We start from the raw sequence: 14,529 nt of genomic DNA, 5'->3' as shown, positions 1-14,529 counted from the left end.
ACACTTAATATACAGAAAATTACAATATAGAAAAAAATTACCGTTCCAGTTTTCCAAGTGTTTCAACTTCCATAGTTTCTCCAGAATTGCCAATAAATACAATGCCGAATCTAGGGAATAAAAGGAGAAAGAAATATAAGATTTAAAGGATGATATTTTATAATTCACAATATAACTAACTTGAATAAAAACATTTAAAATATAAGTTTAAGGTGTATTTTAAAGTTATTTCCTTTGAGTATAGGATTATTTTTAAGAACTTGAAGGGTGAGAGTAGATCTATAACAATACATACACAAGTATTTCTCACAAATTATATTGTTCATATTTCACAGTAACCAGACTTTTAAAGAGATCTCTTCAAAATATGACTTAATGCAAGGTTGACAACAAAATTAATGACATTTCAAATTCTCATTTAAAATACCTTTATGTGTAAAAATATATACATATAAATAAAATACCTTTATGTGTAAAAATAAAATACCTTTGTTTCTGAATTTTGTCTGAGAATTTAAAATTATGTTCTTGTATTTTCACATTTTCATTTAAAACGTATTTTTCTGAAGATTTGAATTAGACTTCAACTACCTTGCAGCAGCTTCCACGAGAGCCTTTTCATCTGGTGAAGATGCATAGTACTCCAACTGGGAGGGTGCAAGGTTGGTTTGCCAGGGACCATCACCAATGCCATCAGTCTGAACACTGCTAATCTGCACAGTGTGACAGAGACTGACTGCTTTAAAGAAGAGATCATGTTCTTTAATCTGCAGAAACATAATTAATATTCATAATAAAATATACCAATACCAAATAACATGTAGGAACATGTAGGAAACCAAAAACAAAATTCTAAAAAATGCCAATAAATACAGCTCATAATTAGATAAACTAAGATGTAGAACAAGAGTGCTACAATTCTGAATTGCATAAATAATAGTTGGTTGCTTCTGAATCCCAAGAGTAAAATGTCACATTTGCTTATGACCCTTCAACATCTGAGTATATTTTTAGGAGGCATAACCAAATTGCAAGTAAAGGTGAAAACTATTTTGTGGAAGAACTGAGATCTCAGAAGCTCTATTCCTTAGCAAAGTCTTCTTTATTTCAAGGCAGAAAGGGCTTTCCTTAACTTAGTCCCATTTAAGTACCCAGAGAACTAAAGTAGATGCATATATATTTTTTATTTTAGTGGAACATTTAATTTAATTTATTTATTTATATTTTTAAAATAGATCTTTATTGGAGTATAATTGCTTCACAATACTGTGTTAGTTTCTGTTGCACAACAAAGCGAATCAGCCATATGCATACACATGCCCCCATATCCCCTTCCTCTTGAGCCTCCCTCCGTAAAGTAGATGCATATTAAGTGACAAGTTAAGCTGGCTCATGACTATAAATTCTCAGTGCTGAATCAAAGGATAAACATTTCAAATGTATATTCCTTGCCCCACTAACATTTAAACTTTTTCTTCTACAACCCACCAACTAACAAAGAATTACTATTTCAAATGAAACTCCTATTTATTAACTTAAAAATTGCTTACTAGTTCAGTTTCATTTTCAGGACTGGTTCTAAAAGAGGAACTGGTTGCAAGATGGGATAAGTTGTTAAGATGGGATAAACTACTAAGATAAGATAAGTTTCCTTCTGAAGAGTCTGGTGTTGGTCCTTCAGATACAAGTCTACCATTGATTTCTTGGTATTTTATACCATTAATTGAACATTCCCGAAACTGCATCTCGTTTTCGGTCAGTGTACCAGTTTTATCTGTAAACACATACTCCACCTAGAGATAGAAAACAAAAGAAAACAAACCTTTATGTTCAGGGTATTATGTTAAACAAAAAAACTTTGTACTCTTACTTATAATCCGAGCACAAGCAAATAATTAAAGATGCCACAGAAACAAAACAGGGTAATACAAAATATTTAAAACCTATATACTCTTTGAAGTCTGTGGCATCTTTAGGTTCATGTTCATCTATAGAGTTGGTGGATAATTTCTGTTGAACAAGCAGCAGAAATACGAACTGCAGTTATTCTCTCTGGGTAAACTGAGGAAAAGCCAATACTGATATTTGGGGATACCCCCCAAAAACAGCTGGGCTGCCAGGCTTTTCTAGGGAAAACTTTTGGACTTGTAAAGAAAACCAAAGATTAGCATTCATTTGAGGATATCACCTTACATGAAAAGGTAAAGAGAGTCTAAAACAAATGACAGGCAGTTCCGCTATAACACTGTCTTAAAAACACAAGAATTTATTACAATGAGATTTATATATAAGGGAACAATTTGAGCATAATATGAACTTTGCATTTGATTATGAACAGTTTCATCTGTGAGAAACACTAGGTGAACACAGAAAACTGCACCCAGAATACATGAAATATACAAACCTCAAACAGCTAGCAAGCTACCTCAGGTCACCATGTGTGTTATGAGCCATAACCATTCACATCTGGTATTATACTTTCCTTCTGTTTTCAGATAACCTTCCTTCCAATACTTCACAATAACACACAAGTTGCAATACTTCTGATGGCCACTTCCACAAGTAAACTTCAGGTCATTTTCAAGATAAAGTGCCATATTTATTGTAGTATTTATGTATTTCTTAATAATTTAGCAAGTCCTGTTGTCATTAGGTTCTTATCTTTTTATTTTAAATGTGTTACTGACAAAGTTTTTGTTGTATCCCAATCCCATTTTCCCATAAGCCCTGTGGTTTTTACTAAGTAATTTCGCATAGCACAGTGATTTTAGGAATGCATATGTCACATTACAGCAGAACTGATGTACTGAAAAAGGAACTAGGAAAAAACTGAGAAAATGCAACTAGCAGAAGGCTTTAAAGAAACTGTCACTAATATCCGCAAAGAGGTGAAAAAACAGATTATATTCAAGAAACAAGAATAAGATGTGAGCTGCGAAGTGGGAGTGACAGTGGCACCTCTTGGCCAGTTTTGCTTCACCGACTCAGCTGTGGGAAAAGCACCAGAACCCGGTCCAGCTGGAAGTGGGGGCTCGGACTTTAATCCATTGGAACATTTTCCTTGTGGAAAGCGTGAGCTGTGTGGATGAAAGGCTCTAGGTGCTCCAGCCAGGCATCAGGGCTGTGCCTCTGAGGTGAGAGAGCCAATTTCAGGACACTGGTCCACAAGAGACCTCCCAGCTCCACGTAATACCAAACGGCGAAAATCTCTCAGAGATCTCCATCTCAACATCAAGACCCAGCTTCACTCAACGACCAGCAAGCTACAGTGCTCACACCCTATGCCAAACAACTAGCAAGACAGGAACACAGCCCCATCCATTAGCAGAGAGGCTGCCTAAAATCATAATAAGGCCACAGATACCCCAAAACACACCACCAGACGTGGACGTGCCCACCAGAAAGACAAGATCCAACCTCATCCACCAGAACACAGGCACTAGTCCCCTCCACCAGGAAGCCTACACAACCCACTGAAGCAACCTTAGCCACTGGGGATAGACACCAGAAACAACGGGAACTACGAACCTGTAGCCTGCGAAAAGGAGACCCCAAACACAGTAAGATAAGCAAAATGAGAAGACAGAGAAACACACAGCAGATGAAGGAGCAAGGTAAAAACCCACCAGACCAAACAAATGAAGAGGAAATAGGCAGTCTACCTGAAAAAGAATTCAGAACAATGATAGTAAAGATGATCCAAAATCTTGGAAAAAGAATAGACAAAATGCAAGAAACATTTAACAAGGACATAGAAGAACTAAAGAGGAACCAAGCAACGATGATAAACACAATAAATGAAATTTAAAATACTCTAGAAGGGATTAATAGCAGAATAACTGAGGCAGAAGAACGGGTAAATAACCTGGAAGATAAAATAGTGGAAATAACTAATGCAGAGCAGAATAAAGAAAAAAGAACGAAAAGAACTGAGGACAGTCTCAGAGACCTCTGGGACAACATTAAACGCACCAACATTCGAATTATAGAGGTCCCAGAAGAAGAGGAGAAAAAGAAAGGGACTGAGAAAATATTTGAAGAGATTATAGTTGAAAACTTCCCTAATATGGGAAAGGAAATAGTTAATCAAGTCCTGGAAGCACAGAGAGTCCCATACAGGATAAATCCAAGGAGAAACACGCCAAGACACATATTAATCAAACTATCAAAAATTAAATATAAAGAAAACATATTAAAAGCAGCAAGGGAAAAACAACAAATAACACACAAGGGAATCCCCATAAGGTTAACACACAAGGGAATCCCCATAAGGTTAACATCTGATCTTTCAGCAGAAACTCTGCAAGCCAGAAGGGAGTGGCAGGATATACTTAAAGTGATGAAGGAGAAAAACCTACAACCAAGATTACTCTACCCAGCAAGGATCTCATTCAGATTTGATGGAGAAATTAAAACCTTTACAGACAAGCAAAAGCTGAGAGAGTTCAGCACCACCAAACCACCTTTACAACAAATGCTGAAGGAACTTCTCTAGGCAGGAAACACAAGAGAAGGAAAACACCTACAATAACAAACCCAAAACAGTTAAGAAAATGGGAATAGGAACATACATACTGATAATTACCTTAAATGAAAATGGATTAAATGCTCCCACCAAAAGACACAGTCTGGCTGAATGGATACAAAAACAAGACACATATATATGCTGTCTACAAGAGACCCACTTCAGACCTAGGGACACATTCAGACTGAAAGTGAGGGGATGGAAAAAGATATTCCATGCAAATGGAAATCAAAAGAAAGCTGGAGTAGCAATTCTCATATCAGACAAAACAGACTTTAAAATAAAGACTATTACAAGAGACAAAGAAAGACACTATATAATGATCAAGGTATCAATCCAAGAAGAAGGTATAACAATTGTAAATATTTATGCACCCAACATAGGAGCACCTCAATACATAAGGCAAATACTAACAACCATAAAAGGGGAAATCGACAGCAACACAATCATAGTAGGGGACTTTAACACCCCACTTTCACCAATGGACAGATCATTCAAAATGAAAATAAATAAGGAAACACAAGCTTTAAATGATACATTAAACAAGATGGACTTAATTGATATTTATAGGACATTCCACCCAAAAACAACAGAATACACATTTTTCTCAAGTGCTCATGGAACATTCTCCAGGATAGATCATATCTTGGGTCACAAATCAAGCCTTGGTAAATTTAAGAAAATTGAAATCGTATCAAGTATCTTTTCCGACCACAATGCTATGAGACTAGATATCAATTACAGGAAAAGATCTGTAAAAAATACAAACACATGGAGGCTACACAACACACTACCTAATAACGAAGTGTTCACTGAAGAAATCAAAGCGGAAATCAAAAAATACCTAGAAACAAATGACAATGGAGACACAACGACCCAAAACCTATGGGATGCAGCAAAAGCAGTTCTAAGAGGGAAGTTTATAGCAGTAAAAGCCTACATCAAGAAACAGGAAACATCTCGAATAAACAACCTAACCTTGCACCTAAAGCAATTAGAGAAAGAAGAACAAAAAAACCCCAAAGCTAGCAGAAGGAAAGAAATCATAAAGATCAGATCAGAAATAAATGAAAAAGAAATGAAGGAAACAACAGCAAAGATCAATAAAACTAAAAGCTGGTTCTTTGAGAAGATAAACAAAATTGATAAACCTTTAGCCAGACTCATCAAGAGAAAAAGGGAGAAGACTCAAATCGATAGAACTAGAAATGAAAAAGAAGAAGTAACCACTGACACTGCAGAAATACAAACGATCATGAGAGATTACTACAAGCAACTCTATGCCAATAAAATGGACAACCTGGAAGAAATGGACAAATTCTTAGAAATGCACAACCTTCCGAGACTGAACCAGGAAGAAATAGAAAATATGAACAGACCAATCACAAGCACTGAAATTGAAACTGTGATTAAAAATCTTCCAACAAACAAAAGCCCAGGACCAGATGGCTTCACAGGCGAATTCTATCAAACATTTAGAGAAGAGCTAACACCTATCCTTCTCAAACTCTTCCAAAATATAGCAGAGGAAGGAACACTCCCAAACTCATTTTACGAGGCCACCATCACCCTGATACCAAAACCAGACAAAGATGTCACAAAGAAAGAAAACTACAGGCCAATATCACTGATGAACACAGATGCAAAAATCCTCAACAAAATACTAGCAAACAGAATCCAACAGCACAATAAAAAGATCATACACAATGATCAAGTGGGGTTTATCCCAGGAATGCAAGGATTCTTCAATATACGCAAATCAATCAACGTGATACACCATATTAACAAATTGAAGGAGAAAAACCATATGATCATCTCAATAGATGCAGAGAAAGCTTTCGACAAAATTCAACACCCATTTGTGATAAACGCCCTGCAGAAAGTAGGCATAGAGGGAACTTTCCTCAACATAATAAAGGCTATATATGACAAACCCACAGCCAACATTGTCCTCAATGGTGAAAAACTGAAACCATTTCCACTAAGATCAGGAACAAGACAAGGTTGCCCACTCTCACTGCTATTATTCAACATAGTTTTGGAAGTGTTAGCCACAGCAATCAGAGAAGAAAAAGAAATAAAAGGAATCCAAATCGGAAAAGAAGAAGTAAAGTTGTCACTGTTTGCAGATGACATGATACTATACATAGAGAATCCTAAAGATTCTACCAGAAGACTACTAGAGCTAATCAATGAATTTGGTAAAGTAGCAGGATACAAAATTAATGCAAAGAAATCTCTTGCCTTCCTATACACTAATGATAAAAAATCTGAAAGTGAAATTAAGAAAACACACCCGTTTACCATTGCAACAAAAAGAATAAAATATCTAGGAATAAATCTACCTAAGAAGACAAAAGACTGGTATGCAGAAAACTATAAGACACTGATGAAAGAAATTAAAGATGATACAATAGATGGAGAGATATACCATGTTCATGGATTGGAAGAATCAACATTGTGAAAATGACTCTACTACCCAAAGCAATCTACAGATTCAATGCAATCCCTATCAAACTACCACTGGCATTTTTCACAGAACTAGAACAAAAAATTTCACAATTTGTATGGAAACACAAAAGACCCCGAATAGCCAAAGCAATCTTGAGAACGAAAAATGGAGCTGGAGGAATCAGGCTCCCTGACTTCAGACTATATTACAAAGCTACAGTAGTCAAGACAGTTTGGTATTGGCACAAAAACAGAAACATAGATCAATGGAACAGGATAGAAAGCCCAGAGATAAACCCACGCACATATGGTCACCTTATCTTTGATAAAGGAGGCAAGCATATATAGTGGAGAAAAGACAGCCTCTTCAATAAGTGGTGCTGGTAAAACTGGACAGGTACATGTAAAAGTATGAAATTAGAACACTCCCTGACACCATACACAAAAATAAACTCAAAATGGATTAAAGACCTAAATGTAAGGCCAGACACTATCAAACTCTTAGAGGAAAACATAGGCAGAACACTCTATGACATACATCACAGCAAGATCCTTTTTGCTGCACCTCCTAGAGAAATGGAAATAAAAACACAAATAAACAAATGGGACCTAATGAAACTTAAAAGCTTTTGCACAGCAAAGGAAACCATAAACAAGACCAAAAGACAACCCTCAGAATGGGAGAAAATATTTGCAAATGAAGCAACTGACAAAGGATTAATCTCCAAGATTTACAAGCAGCTCATGCAGCTCAATAACAAAAAAACAAACAACCCAATCCAAAAATGGGCAGAAGACCTAAGTAGACATTTCTCCAAAGAAGATATACAGATGGCCAACAGACACATGAAAGAATGCTCAACATCATTAATCATTAGAGAAATGAAAATCAAAACTACAATGAGATATCATCTCACACCGGTCAGAATGGCCATCATCAAAAAATCTAGAAACAATAAATGCTGGAGAGGGTGTGGAGAAAAGGGAACACTCCTGCACTGTTGGTGGGAATGTAAATTGATACAGCCACTATGGAGAACAGTATGGAGGTTCCTTAAAAAACTAAAAATAGAACTACCATACGACCCAGCAATCCCACTACTGGGCATATACCCTGAGAAAACCATAATTCAAAAAGAGTCATGTACCAAAATGTTCATTGCAGCTCTATTTACAATAGCCAGGACATGGAAGCAACCTAAGTGTCCATCATCGGATGAATGGATAAAGAAGATGTGGCACATACATTCAATGGAATATTACTCAGCCATAAAAGGAAACGAAATGGAGGTATCTGTAGTGAGGCAGATGGAGTTAGAGTCTGTCATACAGAGTGAAGTAAGTCAGAAAGAGAAAAACAAATACAGTATGCTAACACATATATATGGAATCTAAGGAAAAAAATAAAAAAGTCATGAAGAACCTAGTGGCAAGACGGGAATAAAGACACAGACCTACTAGAGAATGGACTTGAGGATATGGGGAGGGGGAGGGGTAAGATGTGACAGGGTGAGAGAGTGGCATAGACATATATACACTACCAAATGTAAAATAGCCAGCTAGTGGGAAGCAGCCGCATAGCACAGGGAGATCAGCTTGGTGCTTTGTGACCACCTAGAGGGGTGGGATAGGGAGGGTGGGAGGGAAGGAGACGCAAGAGGGAAGAGATATGGGAACATGTGTATATGTATAACTGATTCACTTTGTTATAAAGCAGAAAGTAACACACCATTGTAAACCAATTATACTCCAATAAAGATGTTATAAAAAAAAAAAAGACTAATACACTACTTGACTCTGCAGTGAAGAGCATTTCAGTGTTTTCTGTGAGCTAAACCTTTACCTATCACATCAGGAATTCAATGAATAATGTCTAAGATACATAAGAAACAGAAACGGAAGCATATTATTGGAAGGCATCCGGGCTACTGTAAATAGTAGTTAAAGGAGCTGGAAGTTCCCACCAGGACGAGGGCTAGGGGATTGGGGTAAATGGGTGGCGATACATTGTTTTTAACCATGGCAAATAATACTTGGATATCATTTTTTAAATTGCTTTTTCACTCTGGCAGCAGAGTAGAAATCTGATTGGAGGAGGTCAAGAGCAGACGCAGGGAGACCGGTTAGGAGAATAGTGCAGCACTGCAGGTAGAAACAAAGGTTTATTAGACTAGGTTGGTGGCAGCGGGGATGGGGAGAAGATGATGGATAAAAAAACACGATTAGCTCCAAAATATATAAACAGCTCATGCAGCTCAATATTAAAAAAACAAACAACCCAGTCCAAAAATGGGCAGAAGACCTAAAGAGACATTTCTCCAAAGAAGACATATAGATGGCCAAGAAGCACATGAAAAGATGCTCAACATCACTAATTATTAGAGAAATGCAAATCAAAACTACAATGAGGTATCACCTCACACCAGTTAGAATGGGCATCGTCAGAAAATCTACAAACAACAAATGCTGGAGAGGGTGTGGAGAAAAGGGAACCCTCTTGCACTGTTGGTGGGAATGTAAATTGATACAGCCACTATGGAGAACAGTATGGAGGTTCCTTAAAAAACTAAAAATAGAACTACCATATGATCCAGCAATCCCACTCCTGGGCATATATCCAGAGAAAACCATAATTCAAAAGGACACATGCACCCCAGTGTTCATTGCAGCACTATTTACAATAGCCAGGTCATGGAAGCAACCTAAATGCCCATCGACAGATGAATGGATAAAGAAGATGTGGTACATATATAGAATGGAATATTACTCAGCCATAAAAAGGAACAAAATTGGGTCATTTGTAGAGACGTGGATGGATCTAGAGACTGTCATACAGAGTGAAGTAAGTCAGAAAGAGAAAAACAAATATCGTATATTAACGCATTTATGTGGAACCTAGAAAAATGGTACAGATGAAGCGGTTTGCAGGGCAGAAATTGAGACACAGATGTAGAGAACAAACGTATGCACACCAAGCGGAGAAAGCAGCGGGGGTGGGGGTGGTGGTGTGGTGAATTGGGCGATTGGGATTGACATGTGTACACTGATGTGTATAAAATGGATGACTAATAAGGGCCTGCTGTATAAAAAAAAAAAAAAAAAAAAAAAAGAAGATGTAATTAAAAGATGACCATTCTGGGAATTCCCTGGTTATCCAGTGGTTAGGGCTCTGCGCTTCCACTGCGGGGACATGGGTTCGATCCCTGGTTGGGGAAGTGAGATCCCGCAAGCTGCGCAGCCAAAAAAAAAAAAAAAAGACCATTCAGATATACTAGGATATTAGAAATTAAAAACATTACAATACAGATAAAAGAAATCAAAACATAGCTGGAACCAGAGGGCAGACAGCAGAAGCAAGAACTACAATCCTGCAGCCTGTGGAAAAAAACCACATTCACAGAAAGATAGACAAGATGAAAAGGCAGGGGGCTATATACCAGATGAAGGAACAAGATAAAACCCCAGAAAAACAACTAAATAAAGTGGAGATAGGCAACCTTCCAGAAAAAGAATTCAGAATAATGATAGTGAAGATGATCCAGGACCTCAAAAAAAGAATGGAGGCAAAGATCGAGAAGATGCAAGAAATGTTTAACAAAGATGTAGAAGAATTAAAGAACAAACAAACAGAGATGAACAATACAATAACTGAAATGACAACTACACTAGAAGGAATCAATAGCAGAATAACTGAGGCAGAAGAACGGATAAGTGACCTGGAAGACAGAATGGTGGAATTCACTGCTGTGGAACAGACTAAAGAAAAAAGAATGAAAGGAAATGAAGACAGCCTAAGAGACCTCTGGGACAACATTAAACACAACAACATTCGCATTATAGGGGTCCCAGAAGGAGAAGAGAGAGAGAAAGGACCCAAGAAAATATTTGAAGAGATTATAGTCGAAAACTTCCCTAACATGGGAAAGGAATTAGCCACCCAAGTCCAGGAAGCGCAGCGAGTCCCATACAGGATAAACCCAAGGAGAAACACGCCGAGACACATGGTAATCAAGCTGGCAAAAATTAAGGACAAAGAAAAATTACTGAAAGCAGCTGGGGAAAAAGGACAAATAACATATAAGGAAACTCCCATAAGGTTAACAGCTGATTTCTCAGCAGAAACTCTACAAGCCAGAAGGGAGTGGCACGATATACTTAAAGTAATGAAAGGGAAGAACCTACAACCAAGATTACTCTACCTGGCAAGGATCTCATTCAGATTCGATGGAGAAATCAAAAGCTTTACAGACAAGCAAAAGCTAAGACAATTAAGCACCACCAAACCAGCTCTACAACAAATGTTAAAGGAACTTCTCTAAGTGGGAAACACAAAAGAAAAGGACCTACAAAAACAAACCCAAAACAATTAAGAAAATGGTCATAGGAACATACATATCGATAATTACCTTAAACGTGAATGGATTAAATGCTCCAACCAAAAGACACAGGCTTGCTGAATGGATACAAAAACAAGACCCATATATATGCCTGTCTACAAGAGATGCACTTCAGACCTAGGGACACATACAGACTGAAAGTGAGGGGATGGAAAAAGATATTCCATGCAAACGGAAAGCAAAAGAAAGCTGGAGTAGCAATACTCATATCAGATAAAATAGACTTTAAAATAAAGAATGTTACAAGAGACAAGGAAGGACACTACATAATGATCAAGGGATCAATCCAAGAAGAAGATATAATGATTATAAATATGTGTGCACCAACATAGGAGCACCTCAACACATAAGGCAACTGCTAACAGCTATAAAAGAGGAAATCGACAGCAACACAATAATAGTGGGGGACTTTAACACCTCACTTACACCAGTGGACAGATCATCCAAAATGAAAATAAATAAGGAAACAGAAGCTTTAAATGACACAATAGACCAGATAGATTTAATTGATATTTATAGGACATTATATCCAAAAACAGCAGATTACACTTTCTTCTCAAGTGCACATGGAACATTCTCCAGGATAGATCACATCTTGGGTCACAAATCAAGCCTTGGTAAATTTAAGAAAACTGAAATCATATCAAGCATCTTTTCTGACCACAACACTATGAGATTAGAAATGAATTACAGGGAAAAAAACGTAAAAAACACAAAACACATGGAGGCTAAACAATACGTTACTAAATAACCAACAGATCACTGAAGAAATCAAACAGGAAATCAAAAAATACCTAGAGACAAATTACAACAAAAACACAACGATCCAAACCTATGGGATGCAGCAAAAGCAGTTCTCAGAGGGAAGTTTATAGCAATACAAACCTACCTCAAGAAACAAGAAAAATCTCAAATAAACAATCTAACCTTACACCTAAAGGAACTAGAGAAAGAAGAACAAACAAAACCCAAAGTTAGCAGAAGGAAAGAAATTATAAAGATCAGAGCAGAGATAAATGAAATAGAAACAAAGAACAAAGAAACAATAGAAACAAAGAATTCAATAAAACTAAAAGCTGGTTCTTTGAGAAGATAAACAAAATTGATAAACCATTAGCCAGACTCATCAAGAAAAAGGGGGAGAGGACTCAAATCAATAAAATTAGAAATGAAAAAGGAGAAGTTACAACAGACACCACAGAAATACAAAGCATCCTAAGAGACTACTACAAGCAACTCTATGCCAATAAAATGGACAACCTGGAAGAAATGGACACATTCTTAGAAAGGTATAACCTTCCAAGACTGAACCAGGAAGAAATAGAAAATATGAACAGACCAATCACAAGTAATGAAATTGAAACTGTGATTAAAAATCTTCCAACAAACAAAAGTCCAGGACCAGATGGCTTCACAGGTGAATTCTATGAAACATTTAGAGAAGAGCTAACACCCATCCTTCTCATACTCTTCCAAAAAATTGCAGAGGAAGGAACACTCCCAAACTCATTCTATGAGGCCACCATCATCCTGATACCAAAACCAGACAAAGATACTACAAAAGAAAATTACAGACCAATATCACTGATGAATATAGATGCAAAAATCCTCAACAAAATACTAGCAAACAGAATCCAACAACATATTAAAGGGATCATACAGCATGATCAAGTGGGATTTATCCCAGGGATGCAAGGATTCTTCAGTGTACGCAAATCAATCAATGTGATACACCATATTAACAAACTGAAGAATAAAAACCATATGATCATCTCAATAGATGCAGAAAAAGCTTCTGAAAAAATTCAACATCCATTTATGATAAAAACTCTCCAGAATGTGGGCATAGAGGGAACCTACCTCAACATAATAAAGGCCATATAGGACAAACCCACAGCAAACATCATTCTCAACAGTGAAAAACTGAAAGCATTTCCTCTAAGATCAAGAACGAGACAAGGATGTCCATTCTCACCACTATTATTCAACATAGTTTTGGAAGTCCTAGCCACGGCAATCAGAGAAGAAAAAGAAATAAAAGGAATACAAATTGGAAAAGAAGAAGTAAAATTGGCACTGTTTGCAGATGATATGATACTATACATACAGAATCCTAAAAATGCCACCAGAAAACTGCTAGAGCTAATTAATGAATTTGGTAAAGTTGCAGGATACAAAATTAATGCACAGAAATCTCTTGCATTCCTATACACTAATGATGAAAAATCTGAAAGAGAAATTATGGAAACACTCCCATCTACCATTGCAACAAAACGAATAAAATACCTAGGAATAAACCTACCTAGGGAGACAAAAGACCTGTAAACAGAAAACTGTAAGACACTGATGAAAGAAATTAAAGATGATACCAACAGATGGAGAGATATACCATGTTCTTGGATTGGAAGAATCAATATTGTGAAAATGACTATACTACCCAAAGCAATCTACAGATTCAATGCAATCCCTATCATATTACCAATGGCATTTTTTACAGAACTAGAACAAATCATCTTAAAATTTGTATGGAGACACAAAAGACCCTGAATAGCCAAAGCAGTCTTGAGGGAAAAAAACGGAGCTGGAGGAATCAGACTCCCTGACCTCAGACTATACTACAAAGTTACAGTAATCAAGACAATATGGTAGTGGCACAAAAACAAACATAGATCAATGGAACAAGATAGAAAGCCCAGAGATAAACCCACATACCTATGGTCAACTAATCTATGACAAAGGAGGCAAAGATATACAATGGAGAAAAGACAGTCTCTTCAGTAAGTGGTGCTGGGAAAACTGGACAGCTACCTGTAAAAGAATGAAATTAGAACACTCCCTAACACCATACACAAAAATAAACTCAAAATGGATTAGAGACCTAAATGGAAGACCGGACACTATAAAACTCTTAGGGGGAAAACATACGAAGAATACTCTTTGACATAAATCACAGCAAGATATTTTTTGATCCACCTCCTAGGGTAATGGAAATAAAAACAAACATAAAAAAATGGGACCTAATGAAACTTCAAAGCTTTTGCACAGCAAAGGAAACCATAAACAAGATGAAAAGACAACCCTCAGAATGGGAGAAAATATTTGCAAACGAATCAACGGACAAAGGATTAATCTCCAAAATATATAAACAGCTCATGC

The 14,529-nt window shown here is 36.8% G+C and overlaps 1 protein-coding gene across 3 annotated transcripts in view; it reads right to left on the bottom strand.

Annotated features, from left to right (window-relative positions):
* ATP11B (ATPase phospholipid transporting 11B (putative)) overlaps positions 1 to 14,529 on the bottom strand; it is a 126,167-nt gene that overhangs the window by 54,019 nt on the left and 57,619 nt on the right. For all 3 annotated transcript variants that reach the window (XM_068546299.1, XM_068546297.1, XM_068546300.1), the window contains exons 13-15: positions 1,551 to 1,793; positions 592 to 767; positions 42 to 110 (exon numbers count right to left, since the gene is read on the bottom strand). In XM_068546299.1, the coding sequence (XP_068402400.1) occupies positions 42 to 110; positions 592 to 767; positions 1,551 to 1,793 (488 nt within the window). The remainder of the gene's footprint in view (positions 1 to 41; positions 111 to 591; positions 768 to 1,550; positions 1,794 to 14,529) is intronic.

This window comes from Eschrichtius robustus, chromosome 6 (genome assembly GCF_028021215.1).
Source record: "Eschrichtius robustus isolate mEscRob2 chromosome 6, mEscRob2.pri, whole genome shotgun sequence".
Classification (NCBI taxonomy): Eukaryota; Metazoa; Chordata; class Mammalia; order Artiodactyla; family Eschrichtiidae; genus Eschrichtius; species Eschrichtius robustus.
The sequence above is the reverse complement of the archived record's forward strand: the minus strand, read 5'-3'. Positions and strand labels throughout refer to the sequence as shown.